General features: G+C 46.6%; 1 protein-coding gene across 1 annotated transcript; it reads right to left on the reverse strand.

Moving 5' to 3' along the window:
- Window positions 1-1,513: 1,513 nt before the first annotated feature.
- LOC308611223 (uncharacterized protein) lies at window positions 1,514-19,445 on the reverse strand (the record flags this gene model as incomplete). Its single annotated transcript, XM_081260093.1, has 5 exons — window positions 1,514-2,179; window positions 6,656-6,771; window positions 7,666-7,751; window positions 17,883-17,947; window positions 18,974-19,445. The coding sequence occupies 4 exons, from the start codon at window positions 19,443-19,445 to the stop codon at window positions 6,666-6,668; spliced, it is 729 nt and encodes a 242-aa protein (XP_081116219.1). The 3' UTR covers window positions 1,514-2,179; window positions 6,656-6,665.
- Between the last annotated feature and the right edge of the window lie 551 nt (window positions 19,446-19,996).

Consider the following 19,996-nt stretch of genomic DNA (forward strand, 5'->3'; position numbering starts at 1 on the left):
AGAAAGAACCGGAGGCGGGGCAATGGGAGGCAGCGGCATCCTCATTGCCAGGGGCTGTTTGTCTTTCCAGATCCAGGCTTTTGATCCAGAGCTCTGGGTGTGGGGAAGAGATCGCGCCCTCTTGCCCCAGAGGCCCCAGGACCACGCAGGCCTGAGGTCATCGGCCTGCGCAAAGGTAGGTCTGCGTGCGCAAAGGTGCAGGTGGAATGACGTGTTGTCTACTGAGGAAATCGGAGGAATCCCACTGCTGGACCCACATCACCTCTCACGCTGTGAAGGGGGCCAGCCAGGCACACAGCCACGTGCCGACTCTGCGCCAGCCACGGACTGACAGCCACACACAGACACCAGCACCGCGAGGCCCGTGGGCACCAGACCTCGGGGAAACCAGTTTGTCCCAGACGCATGGGTCTCACTGAAGTTATTTCACCCAAAGCAATTGGGTCCAAATAACAGCTTTGACGAGATGGTGATTCTTTTCCATATACTGTGTTTCCAGTTTCTCTTTTTCATTCATTTTTGGCCTTACATCCCTCAGGGTTATGGGTTCTAGCATTTATCTACAACAAAGTAAATGTCCACAAACAGGATATTAGATAGAACAGCCCACACGTTCAATAAGAAAAGATGAATTATGACTAGCTTTATATTCATCCAAATTTACTTTCAAATTGCCTATGGCCAGATCACCTGTGACTCTTTATTCCCCCTGACTCACCACTTCTGGACCAATGATTCCTCTAGTACAATTCACCTTTTCCCCCTCACGTTTATGGTCAAGGGGGTTTATCACAACGACTGAAGGTTAAGGAATGCCATCTTCAGCATGGCTTATTACAATTGACACATTAGAGTTCTAGATGTGAGCAGAGGATTGAGCAAACATTTGGTTTAAATCTTGCAAGCTAGCTGTCTTAGTCCATTCAACCTGCCCTACTACAGACCGCGTCGCTTAGAAACAACACAGCACGGTCTCTTTTACAAGGGCAATAATCTCATTCATGAGGGCTCTACCCCATGACCTAATAACCTCCCAAAGACCCCACCTCCTAAGACCAGCACCCTAGGGGTTAAGATTTTAAGATTTCAACATAAGAATTTTGGGGGACACAAACATTCAGCACATAACACTAACCAAGTTTAGGGCTGAGTATTATTTAAACATTAGGATCCAGGGACTTCCCTGTTGGCACAGTGGTTAAGAAACCGCCTGCCAATGCAGGGCACACAGGTTTGAGCGCTGGTCTGGGAAGACCCCACATGCCGCGGAGCAACTAAGCCCGTGCGCCACAACTACTGCGCCTGCGCTCTAGAGCCCACGAGCCACAACTACTGAGCCTGCGTTCTAGAGCCCGCAAGTCGCAACTACTCAGCCTGTGCGCCTAGAGCCCGTGCTCCGCAACAAGAGAAGCCGTCAGGAGAAGCAACGGAGAGTAGTCCTCGCTCACCACAACTAGAGAAAGCCCACACACAGCCACAGAGACCCAATGCAGCCAAAAATAAAAGAAAGAAAATAAGTAAATAAATGAAAACTTAATAATAACATAGACATTAGGATGCAGGGTTAGGGTTAGGGATCCGGCCTCAGGTCTCCTGGTCCACGATGTTGACTTGTCAGTGATGTCTGTAGTGTGCTTCCAAGTTCAGAATTTAAGTGGTGCCAAAGGACCAAGGTGAGTTAAGACTAAAGCAGCATTCTCCAAATGCCAGCTCCCTGAGCAGAATCACCTGGAGTCTGGGCTATAAAGCAGATTACTGGGCCTGACCTTGGGTGTATTCAGTAGTTTTTGGAGTCAGGGTCACCAAAGTCCAAGAATCACACTTGAAAACAATGAATGGTTCAGGACTGGGGTTCAGAATGGAGAATTTGAGATAAAACTCCAATCATAAATGAGTCTCAATTCTGGTTAGAATTGACTAAGAATGTGAAAACCTTTATATCTGGACAGTTGCCACTTTGAAATCTGACATCCTTGCTCCTTCTCTTACTTCCAGATCACAGAGCCCAGGAGAGATGAGGATGTTCAACAAGAGGTCAATCCAGACACTGACGACAGCCGTGAAGAAGGAAGGGAGAAGCCTCTTGTGCAGATCATCGAGAAGAAGCCAGCATCTTCTAGAATGAGCGGAGGCCAGTTTTCGTGTTATACTCCTAGGAGCGGGGCGTGCTTCTAGGAGTCTGTGGCAGGACAATAAGAAAACAGGGTTGATTCAGATTCCACCCTTTTGGAAGGCACCACCTCAATTTTCAGATCATTTCATTTCCATCTCCCCTGAGACGAACATTGGAGGTCCCATTTTTTATACACTTGTTTGCCCCAGTCTAGAAGCATTTGAAGGTGGAGTGTAGCGGCTCAGAATAGGAGGGAACAACATTAAAATATATAATTAGAAAAATATATATATATATATAATTACAGCCACAGGGTCATGACTCATGACTTAAGTTTCACTGGCTTATTTTGAAAATGTCACCTATAAAATTATTGTATTTTTATATTTTATATTTATATATTTATTTTAAATAGTTTTGAAATAGTCTTCATTTTGAAACATCTTATTACTACAAACTTTTGTGATGAGAACTGTAGCTGTTGTATATTTACACATATATACAATTTTACTCACATTTTCAAGAGAGATTGTTGATTTTATCTATTACATAATATTTCCATTCTACTTATAGCATAGTGGGTATTTCCTCCCAATTCTTGTAAGCATAAATTTGTATTTTTTTAGTTCTCATTATTGAATTGTGGGAATTCAGTCCTAATTTTTTAACTTGCCTCAGCATGTTTGTATGTTATTTTAGATTGTTCAAGAGTACCGTGCGATGCAGCTTTTGGGGAACTACAATAAAGATGAAAGTCTTCTCACAGTCAGGATGTGTGTGGTCATTACCAGTCGGCTTCGCCTCTTTGCTGTCCAACGAGGTGTTGCTTAATGGCGTTGTGATTATCCAACCACATTTCTTAACTCTGAAAAATAGTCCTCAATTATTTTTCATGTAGAGAAAACTACAGAAGATGAGGCAGGTCTTGCATCATTCAGGACTCCAATACTGAGAGACAACTTTTGGGTAAAAGGAAAGATAGCTTTATTGAGGAAGCCGGCAGTCCAGAAGAGAGGTGGACTCATGTCCCGAAGAACCAACTCTCCCCTCCTGAAGTTTTGCTTGAGGACTATACAGGGAAAAGAGAAAGGGGCTACATGTTGAAGAGAGGGTTACAGGGTGCGTGATCAGCTCACGGTCATTCTTCTGATTGGTCAGTGGTGAGGTAACGGGGACTCAACATCATCAGCCTTCTGGTTCCAACTGGTCTGGGGTCTACGTGCTTGTGGGCAACATGCAGTTAACTTCTTCCACCTGCTGGGGGTTTCAGTCTCTGCCAAACAGCTCCAAGGACGTGGCTCAGAATATTACCCAATAGCCCTTGAGGAGGAACTAAAGGTCCTTGACTTTGTTTAACAGCCAAGAGATGATTATTTTGTCTTGGCTGTTTCTTCGGCCTCGCCACGCAGCTTGCAGGATCTTAGTTCCCTGATCAGGGATCGAAAACAGGCCTCTAGCAGTGGAAGCGCAGAATCCTAACCGCTGAAGTGCCAGGGAGTTCCTGACAGTAGACTTTAAAAAAAAAAAAAAACAGACCAAAAGGAACACAGTTTTAAGGAAGCTTAACTTTCTCAGAAATGCAGAAATTTTGTTGTGCATTTATTTTCTTTCTTTTTTTCCCCCAATACATTTATTTATATATTTATTTATTTTTGTCTGCGTTGGGTCTTCGTTGTTGCACGTGGGCTTTCTCTAGTTGCAGTGGAGCGGGGGCGACTCTTCATTGCGGTGTGTCGGCGTCTCCATGCGGTGGCTTCTCTTCTTCCGGAGCATGGGATCTAGGCACATCGATTCCAGTAGTTGTGGCTCACGGGCTCTAGAGGTTTTTTATGTTTTGCAAGTATTCATCAAATGTTTATTGCTTGAATGAATGACAAATAATTTCTTCCAACAATCTTCAAACTGCTTAACACTATGACAATATTTAGCGTTTCAAATTTCACATGACCTTAGTCTTTCCGTGCTCTAGTTTCTAAAAGCACGTGGGATCTTCCCGGACCAGGGCTTGAACCAGTGTGCCCTGCACTGGCGGGCGGATTCTTCACCAAGGAGCCACCAGGGAAGTCCCTGTGCATTTATTTTCAAAAAAATAATAAGGCCGGATGAATTCAGAACTAGGTGCAGAAACCTCTTCCAGTGAGATACAGAATCTCTGCTGTTTAGGCAGATTTAGAGAACAACTTTTCCAACCACTTATTAAAGAGACCAATACTCCATGAAAAAAATTTATCATTTGTACAGAGAGAAAACCAAACTCCAGCTTTGCATCAATATAATATTTGCTACTAAGAGAACCATAAGCTCTTTTTTGAAAATCTCTGGAATAAACATCAAAACTGAGCTGCCTTCGGCTCAGACAAATAAAATTCCCTTTCTACCCGTCTCCTACAACTTTCTATACTCATTCAGGTTGTGTCCTTCACTATCCTCTTTCTGGTGCTGGAACAATCAGTCATTTTACTTTAGGACCAAACTATTTTTGTTCCTGTTAATAAACAAAACTACATCGCATTATCTTGCATACAAAGTTGTACCTCTCGGTTGCTGGAACCAAGGAGGACCATGCAGGGCCCTTCCATGTCCCCTGCCTCTTGTTTGTAAAATAGCTGCAGTCTCCCAGGCCTCCCCTGAGTCACCAAAGAACAGGTTCAAGCAGTTACTGATTAGGACAACAGCAGTCACAGAATCTTTAGTTCCTCCCGAAGGACGTAAGTAACAGTGTCAGACACACACTCCTAACTTGTTTTGCAGATACTAAAACCACTACAAGAGGAGAAAGCTAACTGTATGATGACCAGACTGGAGCTATGACACAAGCTGCTCCATCTTGAGCAGACCTGAACCAATGGCTTACACAATTCCAGGAACTGGCCTCAAGGAAATGGGAACAAACCAACACTGGAATTGAAGATTAACTGTGCCTGAAACAATCAACATGACACTGACCACACCGCTGCATGACCAATTTCAAGAGGATGGTCAGAGCTGACTGTGCTACTCTGCATGGAGCCCCCACCGGCACAGCCCAGAGACTTCCCGTCTTTTCCCTATCAACCCCTTTTCCCTCTCATTGGCAACTGGGAGATGGTATTGGGGACACTAGCCCACCATCTTCCCAGGTTGCCAGCTTCCTGAATAAAGCATCTTTCTTCTTCCACCAACCCTTGTCTCTGGAACACTGACTTCTGAGCGATGAGCAGCTGAACCTGAGTTCTGTTCCAGCCGATAACATCACTATGGGTCAAGTCTCATTCATAGTATATTAATACTAACTTTGAACCAAAGTTACTTCCATTTCACAAAGAAAACTAGGAGTGAATGATTGACAACTGCCCATCACACATCAGCATTTCAGGCTAGCAGAGCTCATGAACACACATAACACAACTTTACACAGCCACAAACATCCCTTACACAACTTATTCAAGTGGCAGAGACAAACACATTCATTAACACACCCACAGACAGAGCCTCTAGGTAACAAGTAAACATATGCAGCAAGAGCATATAACTTGAGATTATGCTTAGTAATCAATGCCTCAGGTTTCTGTCTTGCTTACAAATGACCTCGGTATCCAATGATTATCCAGTAAGTAACACAACTTAGTACCAGTTCAAGGGTTTACGTAAACTGAAGATCTGGGAATTTATCGACAAGCTAACACAGTAGAAAACATAGTTACTGTTGAAAGAAAGTTTGTCAGAATAAAAACTAAATGTGGTTAAACACAAACTTACATTTTTCATAACCTTAAACATTAAGTAGAAGTAATATGAGCTTAGTTGATGGGCACACCTATATAAATTTAGGAAGAACACACCCAAGTAGAATTGTTTTAAATGTATGCCTAATACTGATAAATAAGATACGAATAACTTTTTATTAAACCAAAAATATTAAACTAGCTTCATGTGTCAAAGATTTACCTAAATTATGTAAACTTGAAGTCTTTAAATTTCTGAGTTGATTTTTTTTTTTGGCTGCACCGAGGGGCTTGCTGGATCTTAGGTTCCTGACCAGGGACTGAACCTGGACCCTGGCAGTGAAAGCACCGAGTCCTAACCACTGGACCGCTGGGGAATTCCCTGACTTGATTTCAATAAGAATATTTTTCTAGCACATTTAAAGTATTAGAAGTTCTAATTCCTTTCTCTCTGAGAATTTTAGGGATATATAATTTTTATAAGCACATTTGTATCTTTGTAAGCCAATCAGGACAGAAACCCTTTAATTTAACAGACTCTACAATCTACTTTAATAGATCCAGAAGTAGGAAAACATTACATATTCGCACTGTCAGAGGTAAAGACCTTTTTGAATTATAGACACACAGACATACAGAGAAATGGAACTTTTACCTGCAGCTTTAAGTCTTAGACTTGGGTCAGGAATAAACACTCACCAGTCTAGATACTAAAGAGCCATTCTCATCCCATTGGGCAAGAGATTCTTAATTGATTTGAGCTTGTCAAAGTAGACAAATAGACAAACAGAAAAGACTAAGAAAAGACTAACAAACTAGATCCTCTGTTACCTCTCACCTAACTGAGATCAGTTCTGTAGAAACTTAATCCCTTTAGAGACCATCAAGTCTTCAAACGACAGAGCCAAACTCAGAACCACTGCTGCCACCAATGGGGAACCACTTAGCTGGAATCTGAGAACAAAGGAGAAACACAAAAGTAATAGAAGGGGAAACTAAAGAAACAGAAAGTGAGCCAAGTTCAAAGGCTGCTTGGGTTCACCCCTGGGAGAGGAGACAAGATGTACCTGGGCTTCACTGGCTCATGAAATACACCACTTGTTGCTGGGCTTTTACGGCTTTATTTACGTAGAACTGATATACAAAATCTAGCCCATGTTTAATGTATATAACTTGATGAGTTTGGACATATGCACACACCTGTGATACCATCACCACCATCACGATAATATACTCATCACTTCCAAAAGATTCCTTCTATCCCTCTGTGTGTGTGTATGTGTGTTAGAAAGACGTAACACAGCACCAGGTACATGAAAAGGTGCTCAACGTCACTAATCATCTGGGAAATGCAAATCAAAATCATCATGAGATACTACCTCACATCTCTTAGAATGCCTACAATTTTTTATTTTTTTTTAAAGATAAGAGTTGTCAAGGTGGTAGAGAAATCGTAACCCTTGCATATTGTACGCAGGAATGTAACATTGTGCAGGCACTGTGGAAAACAGTATGGAGTTTTCTCAAAATCTTTTAAATAAAATTTCCATATGATCCAGCAATCCCACTTCTGGGTGTACAGGCCCAGCTCAGAGACACTGCAGCTTCAGTTCCAGAACACTGCAATGAAGCCAATACCGCCATAAAGCGAGTCACATGAAATTTCTGGTGTACCCGTGCATGAAAAGCTTCTGTTTACACTATACTGTAGTCTGTTAAGTGTGTGACAGCCTTGTGTCTAAACAAACAATGTACATACCTTTATTGAAATATACTTTGGGGAAGAGAAATATAGATCAATGGAACAGGATAGAAAGCCCAGAGATAAGCCCACGCACATATGGTCACCTTAGCTTTGATGAAGGAGGCAAGAATATACAATGGAGAAAAGACAGCCTCTTCAATAAGTGGCGCTGGGAAAACTGGACAGCTACCTGTAAAAGAATGAAATGAGAACACTACTAACACCATAACACAAAAATAAACTCAAAATGGATTGAAGACCTAAAGGTAAGGCCAGACACTGTCTAACTCATAGAGGAAAACACAGGCAGAACACTCTATGACATAAATCACAGCAAGATCCTTTTTGACCCACCTCCTAGAGAAATGGAAATAAAAACAAAAATAAACAAATGGGACCTATTCAAACTTAAAAGCTTTTCCACAGGAAAGGAAACCATAAATAAGACAAAAAAACAACTCTCAGAGTGGGAGAAAATAGTTGTAAATGAAGCAACTGACAAAGGATTAATCTCCAAAATATACAAGCGGCTCACGCAGCTCAATATCAAAAAAACAAACAACTCAATCCAAAAGTGGACACAAGACCTAAATGGACATTTCTCCAAAGAAGATATAAGATTGCCAACAAACACATGAAAGGATGCTCAATGACACTAACCATTAGAGAAAGGCAAATCACAACTACGGTGAGGTATCAGCTCACACCACTCAGCATGGCCATCACCAAAAAATCTACAAACAATAAATGTTGGAGAGGGTGTGGAGAAAAGGGAACCCTCCCCCTGCACTGTTGGTGGGAATGTACATTGATACAGCCACTACGGAGAACAGTATGGAGGTTCCTTAAAAAACTGAAAATAGGGCTTCCCTGGTGGTGCAGTGTTTAACAATCCTCCTCCCAATGCATGGGACATGGGTTCGAGCCCTGGTCCGGGAAGATCCCACATGCCGCAGGGCAACTAAGCCCGTGTGCCACAACTACTGAGTCTGCACTCTAGAGCCCGCGAGACACACCCACTGAGCCCGCATGCCACAACTACTGAAGCCCGCATGCCTAGAGCCCGCGCTCCACAACAAGAGAAGCCACCGCAATGAGAAGCCCGCGCACCACAACACTGAAGCACCTGCTCGCTGCAATTAGAGAAAGCCCGCGTACAGCAACAAAGACCCAACACAGCCAAAAATAATGAATAGATAAAAATACATAAATTTATACAAAAAAAACCCAACTAACAATAGAACTACCATATGATCCAGCAATGCCACTCCTGGGCATATACGCTGAGAAGTCCATAATTCAAAAAGAGACACGTACCACAATGTTCACTGCAGCACTATTTACAATAGCCAGGACATGGAAGCAACTTAAGCGTCCACTGACAGATGAATGGATAAGGAAGATGGGGCACATATATACCATGGAATTTGACTGAGCCATAAAAACAAACGAAATTGAACTATTTGTAGTGAGGTGGATGGACCTAGAGTCTGTGAAACAGAGTGAAGTAACTCAGAAAGAGATAAACAAATACCGTATGCTAACACATATTTATGGAATCCAAAGGAAAAAAAGTGGTTCTGATGAACCTAGTGGCAGGACAGGAATAAAGATGCAGACGTAGAGAATGCACTTGAGGACACAGGGAGGGGGAAGGGTAAGCTGGGACGAAGCGAGATGGAAACCAAAGGAAAAAAAAAGTGGTTCTGATGAACCTAGTGGCAGGACAGGAATAAAGACGCAGACATAGAGAATTCACTTGAGGACACGGGGAGGGGGAAGGGTAAGCTGGGACGAAGCGAGACAGTGGCATGGACACGTGTACACTACCAAATGTAAAACCGATAGCTAGTGGGAAGCAGCCGCATAGCACAGGGAGATCAGCTCAGTGCTTTGTGTCCACCTAGAGGGGTGGGAAAGGGAGGGTGGGAGGGAGACGCAAGATGGAGGGGATATGGGGATACAGGTATACATACAACTGATTCACTTTGTTATACAGCAGAAAGTAACACAACGCTGTAAAGCAATTATACTCCAATAAAGATGTTAAAAAAATACTTTAGGGACTTCCCTGGTGGTCCAGTGGTTAAGAATCCGCCTTCCTACAGGGGGCGCAGGTTTGATCCCTGGTCGGGGAACTGAGATCCCACGTGATGTGGTGTGCAGCACAGCCGAAACAAAAAGAAAATTAAAAATACTTTACTGCTAAAAAATGCTAACCGGGCTTCCCTGGTGGCGCAGTGGTTGGGAGTCCGCCTGCCGATGCAGGGGACACGGGTTCGTGCCCCTATCCCGGAAGATCCCACATGCCGTGGAGCGGCTGGGCCCGCGAGCCATGGCCGCGGGGCCTGTGTGTCCGGAGCCTGTGCTCTGCAACGGGAGAGGCCACGGCAGTGAGAGGCCCGCGTACAGCAAAAAAAAAAAAAAAAAAAAAAAAAAATGCTAACCATCATCTGAGCCTTCGGCGAGCAGTAACCTTTTTGCTGATGGAGGGTTTGAAATAGTGTGAGAATTACTAAAATATGACCCAAAGACAAGAAGTGAGCAACTACTGTTGGAAATACAGTGCCAACAGACTTGCTCAACAAAGAGTTGCCGCAAACCTTCAATTTGTGAAAAACACAAGATCCGGGAAGCACAATAACTGTAATAGAATATAATGTAATACAATATAATACAATATAATATAGCCTGTATATTCAAAGAAAAGGAAATCAATATCTAGAAGAGATACATGCACCTCTATAGTCATTACAGCATTATTCACCAGAGCCAAGGTAGGAAAAAAATGCAAATTTTCATCCACAGAGAAATGGATAAAGAAAATGGGGTATATACATAGGATATTATTCAGACTTTCCTATTAGAAGGAAATCCTACCAGTTGTGACAACGGGGATATAAACAGAACACATTATGATAGGTGAAATAAGTCAGTCACAGAAGGACAAAAATGTGTGTTTCCACTTATATGAGGTGAGGTATCTAAAAGAGTCACCCATAAATTGTCAGGGGTGGGGGAGGAGAGAATGGGGAGTTGTTCAACGGGTATAAAGTTACAGTTACACAGGATGAATACGTTCTAGAGAACTGCTGTATGACTAAGCATCTCTAGTTAACGAGGCACACTATTGTTTTCGTTTGAATTAAAAAAGTTTAATTCAAGTGTAACTGACCTACTACACTATGTTAGTTCCAGGTGCATAATATCAATATTTCTGTACATTAGAAAATGATCACCAAGATTAACTCTAGTTATGGTCTAGTTACCATCCGTCACCGTACAAAGTTATAATGCTATTGACTGTATTGCCCATGCTGTATAGTTCATTCCCATGACTCATTTATTTTCTAACTGCTTATCTGTTCCTCTTAATCTCCCTCACCTATTTCACTCATCCACCTACCCTCTTCTGGCAACCACCTGTTTGTTCTCTGTATCTATGAGTCTGTTTCTGTTTAGTGACATTAGTTCATTTGTTTTGTTTTTTAGAGTACACATACAAATGAGATCATATGGTATTTGTCTTTCTCTGTCTGACATATTGCACTTAGCATAATACACTCTAGCTCCATCCACGTTGCCACAAAATGGCAAGATTTCATTTTTTTTAATTTTTAAAAATTTATTTATTTTACTTTTGGCTGCATTGGGTTTTTGTTGCTGAATGCAGCCTCTTTTCTAGTTACGGTGAGCAGGGATTTCTCTTCCTTGCGGTGCATGGGCTTCTAATTGCGGTGGCTTAGCTTGTTGCAGAGCATGGGCTCTAGGTGAGCGGGCTTCAGTAGCTGTGGTACGTGGGTTCAGTAGTTGTGGCTCACAGGCTCTAGAGCATGGCTCAATAGTTGTGGCACACGGGCTTAGCTGCTCCGTGGCATGTGGGATCTTCCCGGACCAGGGCTTGAACCCATTTCCCCTGCACTGGCAGGCGGATTCTTAACCACTGCATCCACAGGGAAGCCCCTCATTCTTCTTCTTCTTTTCTTTTTTTCTGGCTAATAGTCCATTATGTGTGTGTGTGTACAGTTATATATATATACATATACATATATATATGTGTATATATATATATATATATGTAGACATATAAATATATATGTATATATGACACATCTTCTTTATCCATTCATCTATGGATAGACACTTAGGTTGCTGCTATACACTGGCTATTATAAATAATGCTCAATGAACATAGGGGTGCATGTGTCTTTTTGAACTAGCGTTTTTGTTTTCTTCCGAAAAAATACACAGAAGTGGAATTTCTGGATCTTATAATAGTTCTACTTTAAAAGTTTTGAGGAATGAGGTGCACTACTTTTGAAACGAAGTTTACCTGGTGATGTTAGGTGAATCCATCCAAGATCTCTGTGAAGACCTCCAAAACTGTTAAAACATAAGGGTAGGGACTTCCCTGGTGGTCCAGGGTTAAAGAATCTGCCTTACAATGCAGGGTACCTGGGTTCAATCCCTGGTCAGGACACTGAGACCCCACGTGCCACAGTGTAACTAAGGAATGGTGTGGAGGAGGTTAAGGAAAAGACCATGCCAAGCTCAGAGGCCGTTTCAGATGGCAACAAACTCCTGACATTGACTGCAAATCAAAGTTCTTCATGTGGAACAATCGAAGAGGCAGGATGGGTCCTGTTAGCAAGGTCCCCTGAGATGCCAGGTCACCTGACCCCCAGCTCCAGATGCAGAGATGTCTGGGACCCAGGCTTTGCTGGCCTGGTTAGGCTGAGGGTGCCCAGCTGCTGATAGGACACACGAGGTGGGGGGATGAGGGGGGCCGGGGGAAAGAGTTGGTTGCCGCCCAAGGCAGACAAGCGTCTGTGCAGAACTGCCTCGGCTCAGCCTCGAGAAGCCTGGCTCAGAAATCGACAGCAAGTCTTCCAGAAGCTCTGCGCATATTCCATTCAGGTGTCGCTGGTCACATCTGTGGCTGCCCGGATGAAGACTGGGGGCCCACTCGTTCACACACTGAAAGTTACTACCAAATGCAAGAGAGTGAGGGATCAGACCATGAACTACTCTAATTTTAATGCCTAAGTAGAATCACGCGCACCTTATTCTACTTTCCGGTTTTGCATTTGTAATTTCACAAATTGTGTGATTTGTGGGGCTTTTCTAATTGCTTGTCATTTTGCCTGATGCGAAAAAAACAGCACAATAAGAAAACATTATAGTTTTCACTGGTAATGGGCATAAAAATATACGCACTGTTCCTGCTTGAAAAGAGCATTAATGTGAACGTTCCAGATGATTTTCTATTTGGTGATGGGTTAAGCGGCTTGACCACATTCACTTTTATGTAAAGGGAAGATGAGAAAATTGCACTCTTCTCGCACTTTCAACTTTAAGAAAATGGATTTCGGGAAACCTGGATAACAAATTAAGAAAGCAATCAGAACTGCAAATATTTAGGGGTTTTAGGTTAGTTTCAAAACACAAGGGAACAACCCATGATGTATGTGTCTTAAAAGACCCCTTGGTACAGTAAGATTCCACAGACAGCCTTGTAATCACAGAACTCAGAACTGGTTACACATTTCCCACAAGCCACTTTCTCACTGTTAGGTTAACAGTGTCGGCTCACTCCCCTGCTTGGGGGCAGAGAGGACCGGTCTCCTTTCCTTTCTGAGATTCCTTTGTGGCTAGAAAGCTTAAGCACTGGAATTTCATTAAAGAAAAGGAGTATTCCTCAGAGGATTGTAAATGACACAACCCCAAGAGGACTTTAACAGCTGCGTCCCTGTGTCAGAGACCTCCCACGCATGGCTGGGGCCCAAATGACACAGAACAGTGGGGGCCCAAGGGCCGCAGTCCTAGGACGCCGCTCCCCAACCAAAAGAGTCCTCTTGCTCCTCAGGGAAAAACAAAGGTGTTCTCAGACATACACAACTTCTGGAGCCAGGAAGTGAGGACCCCACCTGCCTGGCCTATCCCAGGAGAGTGGCTGATGCAGTGCCCAGAACCAGAAAGGGGAACTGAGACCCAACAGAAAGGGAACCACGAGACCGATGCATTCCTCCCCCCGCAAAGAAGCTGCACCCCAGTACTGACCAAGGAGGGTGCTCTTCAACTAGGAATCTTATCCACACAAATGTGCTGATTTTGAGAAACTTTTGAAATGCATGGAATTCAACCTCTCAAAGTAAAAAAAAGTAATGAATTATATAGCAATGCAGGAAAATACAGGAAAATGACAATAAACCTTGGAAAACAATGTTTACTAACAGGACCCCAACTGGAAAAAATTAGAAACATTTAAGATGACTCTGAAAGCCAATAAGACAAGGAAAACAAAACAGAACAAAACAAAACAAAACAAGACAGTATTGGGGCAGGAAGACGGGCAGTGGACATGAACAGGCCCTTCATTTAAAAACAGAAAGACACCAGTCTGAAAAGACCACAGAATGAAGGACTCCAACTACGTGACATTCTCGAAAGGGCAAAAAAACACAGAGAGTAACAAGACCAGCAGCTGTCAGGGGCTTGAGGGCACTGGTAGGGAAGGTGGCCCCCAGGGATGTTTCGGGCAGTGAAATGGTTCTGGGTGGCACTGCAGTGGTGGCTGCAGGTCATCACACCTGTCCAAACCTGAACAGTAGGACACAGAGAGTGAGCCTTGATATAAACTACAGACTCCAGGGGAGAATTAGGTGTCAATGCCGATTCATCACTGAGATGACGCGCCACACAGGCCAGAGACGTTACCAAGGGAGGGAACCCAGAGGGACGGGTATAGGAAAGCGCTGTCTGCTCGATTCTGATTCTCCTATAACCCTAAAGCTGCTCTAGAGACTGTCCACCAATTAAAAAGAAGTAACGGCTTCTAAGCACGTGACAATACTCTCAACCTCATTCACGATTCAGAAAAACCCCAAGGGCCTCCCTGGTGGCGCAGTGGTTGAGAGTCCGCCTGCTGATGCGGGGGACGGGGGTTCGTGCCCCGGCCCGGGAGGATCCCACGTGCCGCGGAGCGGCTGGGTCTGTGAGCCATGGCCGCTGGGCCTGCGCGTCCGGAGCCTGTGCTCCGCAATGGGAGAGGCCACAACAGTGAGAGGCCCACATACAGAAAAAAAAAAAAAAAAAAAAAAAAAAAGAAAAACCCCAAGGGAACGTCCATACTGCTTACCGGGGCCTAGGATGAGCGGGAACACGCCGCGGCCTCGCCCCTTCCTGTCGGGCATCGCGCTGGAGCCCAGAGTCCCCCTGACTTGACCCGCCGCACCCCACCCCGCGTTTCACGCCGTCCACAGTCTCTACACATGACATCTTTTGATCAGATGACTCACCGTCCCAATTACAAGGTTTCAGTTTCTGCACAGGAAGAAACCAAAACCAGCACAGAGGGGAGGCTCTTCAGTCAAACTCAGGGTCTGCCTGCCTTCACGTCCCACTCTTCCTGACGGGAGGCCCACATCCTAAGGAAGGAGGTCCTTACCAGCACCTCAGGAGCCTCATCCAGTCCACCTCACGCTGCTCTGAGAGCCTCGCCAACCTCTGCAGCTACCCAAGTCCTGGGCACTTGAGGGCCGTCCCCCTTCCCCGAGTCACTGAGCCACGTGCTCTGACAATGCATTTAAAACCAGGCTCTCGGACTTCCCTGGTGGCACACTGGTTGAGAATCCGCCTGCCAATGGTGGGCACACGGGTTGGAACCCTGGTCCGGGAAGATCCCACGTGCTGCGGAGCAACTAAGCTCGTGCACCACAACTACTGAGCCTGCACTCTAGAGCCTGCGCACCACAACTACTGAGCCCGGGACCCGCAACTACTGAAGCCCGCATGCCTAGAAGCCATGCTCCGCAATAAGAGAAGCCACCGCAATGAGAAGCCCACGCACCGCCATGAAGAGTAGCGCCCACTCGCCACAACTAGAGAACAAAGCCCGCGCGCAGCAACAGAGACCCAACGCAGCCAAAACTGAATAAGTTAAATAGTAAACAAATAAAAAATTTAAATGAATAAAATAAATAAATAAAATAAATAAATAAAAGCAGGCTCTGCTTTGTCAGCACTCTGGAGTTCCCTACGTATCGACGGGCAGGATTCCCGTCCTCTCCTGTAATTACGTCTGTGAAGTGCCTTTCCCGAGGAGAACAGAAGCTCCTGGAAGCAGGGAATTGCTTCTTAAGATCACATGCACAACCTGAAGAGATTTGATATTTATGTCAAAGATAAAAGACACAACACTAGATGGTGTGAAGGGTCCTCGAGGCCAAGAGCCAGGCAAGCAGGACACTTCCTCTGGGGACCCTTCCATCAGCAGAGAAGAAAATGTCCGTGGCCAGAACTGGCACTCAATTCGTTTTGAGCTGAGAAGCACCCATGTAATTACATAGGCTCCCCAAAGAGTAATTACTCCCACATTTAAGAAAGGAGATGGCTTTTCAGGCAGGGAAGGCAAGTACAGTCTTCCCAGCTGGCTGGACTGTGTGTGCTGATGCTCACGATGGAGCTGGGCCCCAGAGCTCTGCTCTCCCCTCAAAGAGAAGGCCCCTGCAAGCCTTCTGTTTCAGCTGCTTCCCTGAGAACAGAGAAGCCATCGGAGGGCTTCCCCAACTGCAACCCTGCTCAGCCATCCCCTCCCCACTCCAGGACCACGGGCAGCAGCTCTCCCCTCCCCCACACGCATCTACTGGATCATTCCCACTGTTATTTCTCCCATCACAACACAACACAACACAACACAACATCCTCCCCGGACCTCAGCTCCTACCCCAGCTACTGTCCAGTTTCTATTTTCCCTGTCACAGCAAAATGTCTTGAAAAAGTTGGGACCAGAACAAACCCAGTTCTTCCACTCCTCTCTCCTAAGCCTCTCCGATCAGGATTTTACCCCACAGATCCATCCAAACGCATCATCAGCGAGGTACGACCTCCGCCCAGTGCTGGGCTCGATGGTTATTGGCTCCGCGGAACGGCAACCTCGTTTGTCCAGTCACCCAGGGAACCTCTAAAGTGCTTCCCACATGCAGACAAAACGCTGTGATTAATATTTTAGGAGAAATACTCAGCGTGGAGAATACACTTGAGCTGCTGGAGGAAAGAGGTAGCGGCACAGAAAAGAAGTTTCTGTAACTACAGAAATGAACAGATAAGCTGTTTTTAAACCATCCAGAAGACGACATTAACAAGCCTCACACTACAACGTGGTAACAGAGGATGGAGAAGGACTTTAGAATGAACTCATTTTTCTGGGCAGGCGACAGGCTGGATGATGCAACGATGAGCCGCCAGAGACAACAGGACAAGGCAAGGGGCAGGGGAGCTGTAAATAATCATTTCTGGATCTACTGGATCTAGTCATCCGAGGTACCCTTTGGACAAACTCCATAGAGATGCTGGCAAGTGGCTGGACAGAGGCATCTGTCTGGTCCAGGTGGGAGAACTGACAGAGCTGGAGGTGAAAAGCACCAGAGGGTGAGATCAGACGGGGTGGAGAGTCATGGACCAAGGGTGAAACGACAACACACACAGAGGGCGGAAGACAGAGTCAGTCAGGAAGACAGCAAGGAGAGATCTGTCACAGAAACCAACAGAGCAGACTCTGCGGATGGCAAGGCAACAGTGGTCTGAGGTGACGACTGGCAAATCTCCACTGCTTTGTATGCTGGATGCCAGGTCACCTCAACCGGATCAGGTTCCATGGAGGGGCAGAACCAAGACCGCAGGCTGCACGATACAATTCAGCTGGGAAACAAGAATCTTTGCCAGAGACCTCACTGCATGGTGTGTAGCGCGACCCTCTGAGATTGTAAGAGACAAAGAGCGCAATTTACTGGAAGGGTGACAAGGCTGTTCTTCCAGATGATCCTCATTGCATCCCTCGACTGAGCACTGAAAACAATGTACCTATGTGACAACGGTGTTCTACTGAACAGACAACTTATATGCACTAAGTGCTCCCTGGACAGCACGCTCTCGGCTTACAGGAAGCACAAGGAAGGCACCAACGTCAACACGTTAGGGGCTGTCTCTCAGGAAGGCTCGCGGCCTACAGCGGGATCCTCAGGGAAACCTTTTAACGCTCGAGAACAAAAGTGATTTGGCAGGACCATATAAGTCAAGCAAGGGATGGTGTTTTGCCACAAATGTCAAGAACACGAGCCTTGTACTGTGGCTCTAAGAGGATCCTGGGATCTACACGTAGAACTTGCCAGAAACACTTGGTGCTGACCTGCTCCTCTACACTTTGTCTAACCACATCTTTTACCGACTCCTACTTTCCCATTTTAACTTTTGAACTATTCGCCTCCCAAGGTGTTATCACAAAAGAACAGCAGCAGGTAAATACGTAAACAGCAAAACTCACCAGAGGCTGACTCATTTTCCGCTGCTCTTGGAACAACGTGCAGGACTGTGACAGTGGAGGCGGACCTGGAGAAGGAAAACGCAGGCAGTGAAGCTACGACTGAAGCGGCTCGGGGTGCACGAGCACCCGCCCCGCGCTCCACAAGAGACACCTGTGGGAGACCCGTCCTTTCACCTTCAGAAGGGCCTGTGAGAATAAGGAGGGAGCAACCACCCTCAGGTCTGTAACTCCCACGTGACTCTGGTACCTGAGGGGATACTTTATTTTTCCGTAGCGAGTGTACATTGAATCCTATTAAAATAAACCTCCGTCATTAAATATGAAATTAAAAAACGCTTATAGTTTATCTCTTCTCAGTCTGTTAACAACTTAGATCACAACATCCACAGGATACCCAGAATAAAGGGACACACTCAGGTGCGTTTCAGTCTTGCAATGATTTCTACAAACTTTACAAACTTAAGTGCGACGCTCGAAAACATCTTTTATTAAAGCTGACTTTAAGTGGACAGAACACCTGCCCTAGGACTTTGGAGTCCTGTGAGCGACCCCACGTGCACACCCGGTGAGGGTCTAGGACAAGTCATCTCCCTTCTCAGGCCCCATCGCTTCCTTCCTCACCCGAGGCAGCAGGACAAAAGCCCTGCAGACTCATCCTGCACCGATTACACTGGGCGACTCCACAGGGCACAACCCAGGGGGGCGGCGGACGCTTACATTACACAACCAAGGTGCTGACGCGCCTTGAGACCCACGTGCGAGATGCCGAGACGGCGACAGGAGGGGGAGGACGAGGAGGGGGAGGACGAGGAGGAGGTGGGGGATCGGGGTTGGACGGAGGGGAAGACGCGGCTCGTCCCGGCCGAGCCTGTGGACCCTGCTCCCCCAGGACACCCGGAGCTCACAAGTCCCAGGGGAGCCCCATCCGGAGCAGCCAGCCCTGTCCTCCAGCCCGGCCCCTCCACCTCCGGGAAGCGGTCAAACCCTCCAGGTGGCTCTACCGCGGGGCCCGGGGCGGGCTACCCCAAGCCCTGCTCTTCAAGGGCCGCAGGCTCCACAACCAACTACAGGCCTGCAGACGCAACACCTACCCCGTCGGGACTCGCTCACCGGCCCCGGGCTCCCGAGGCTCCGGTCCGGGGGCTGCTCCTCGGGCGCGCTCCTCTCTCGGGGTCCCTCCGCTCCGCCTCCCGAGACCACTGGGCCAGAGGAGCCGGCTCTGGGCCCACGTCCCTCCCGGGACCTCGCTTGGCCCCGCGCTGCACATGGTCGGGCACTGCACCGCTGCCGGCCGCCCGGCCACTCCGGCCCAAACGCGGGCTCCGCGGCTCGAGCTCGGAGGTCACAGTTCCAGCCTCCGCCCGGCCCACGCGAACCCTCGCCCGCACAGCCCGCTCCCGCGGGCTGCCGGCCGGCCCGGACAGCGTACCGCCCCGCAGGCCCCCGAAATGCTCGCCCGCAAGAGGCCAAGACGGGGGAACGACGGCCAGCGACGACCTGGGCCCGCACAGGTAGCGAGGGCGGGGCGGCGACGGTGCGCGTGCGCCAACACGCACAAATCATGAGGCGCACCTGCGCAGGCGGACGCCCGAAGTCCGCCTGCCAAAGCCCGCCAGGAGCACGGGACAAGTACCCGGACTCCAGAAGCCTCCCAGAAGTCTCCGTGCCGTCAAGATAGTGAACGTATGAAATGTCTCCTTCTCATCTGGCGCTCAAGTGCTGCTGTGCTGCGAGGCTGTGCCGCCTGGACCAGGGACTCCATTGCCCATTTGTCTTCACTCCTGTTAGGGATCAAGGAAAGGTGTGGCCTCAAGTGGGGGCTGTGTGATGGTCTCCAGGCTCCCTGGTCCCTTCCCGGCCCTGGGACATTTCGGGTTACATCTGAGATTCCCCCACCACCAGGAGAGGGGAAGGAGGGTATCATGTTCGCTTAACTGAAACGCTACAACTTTCATTCAAATCCTAGAATACAATAAATGCCCAGCCATGACACAAACTAATATTGCCCACGGAAGGAAAAGAAAATAGAAACTGTAGCTGTTTAGATTACACAACCAACGCATTAAAAACTGTACGAAAATCAGAACGTACACACAAACCGAAAACAGAAAACA

Source organism: Mesoplodon bidens, assembly GCF_964165515.1.
Source record: "Mesoplodon bidens genome assembly, contig: HAP1_SCAFFOLD_558, whole genome shotgun sequence".
Lineage (NCBI taxonomy): Eukaryota > Metazoa > Chordata > Mammalia > Artiodactyla > Ziphiidae > Mesoplodon > Mesoplodon bidens.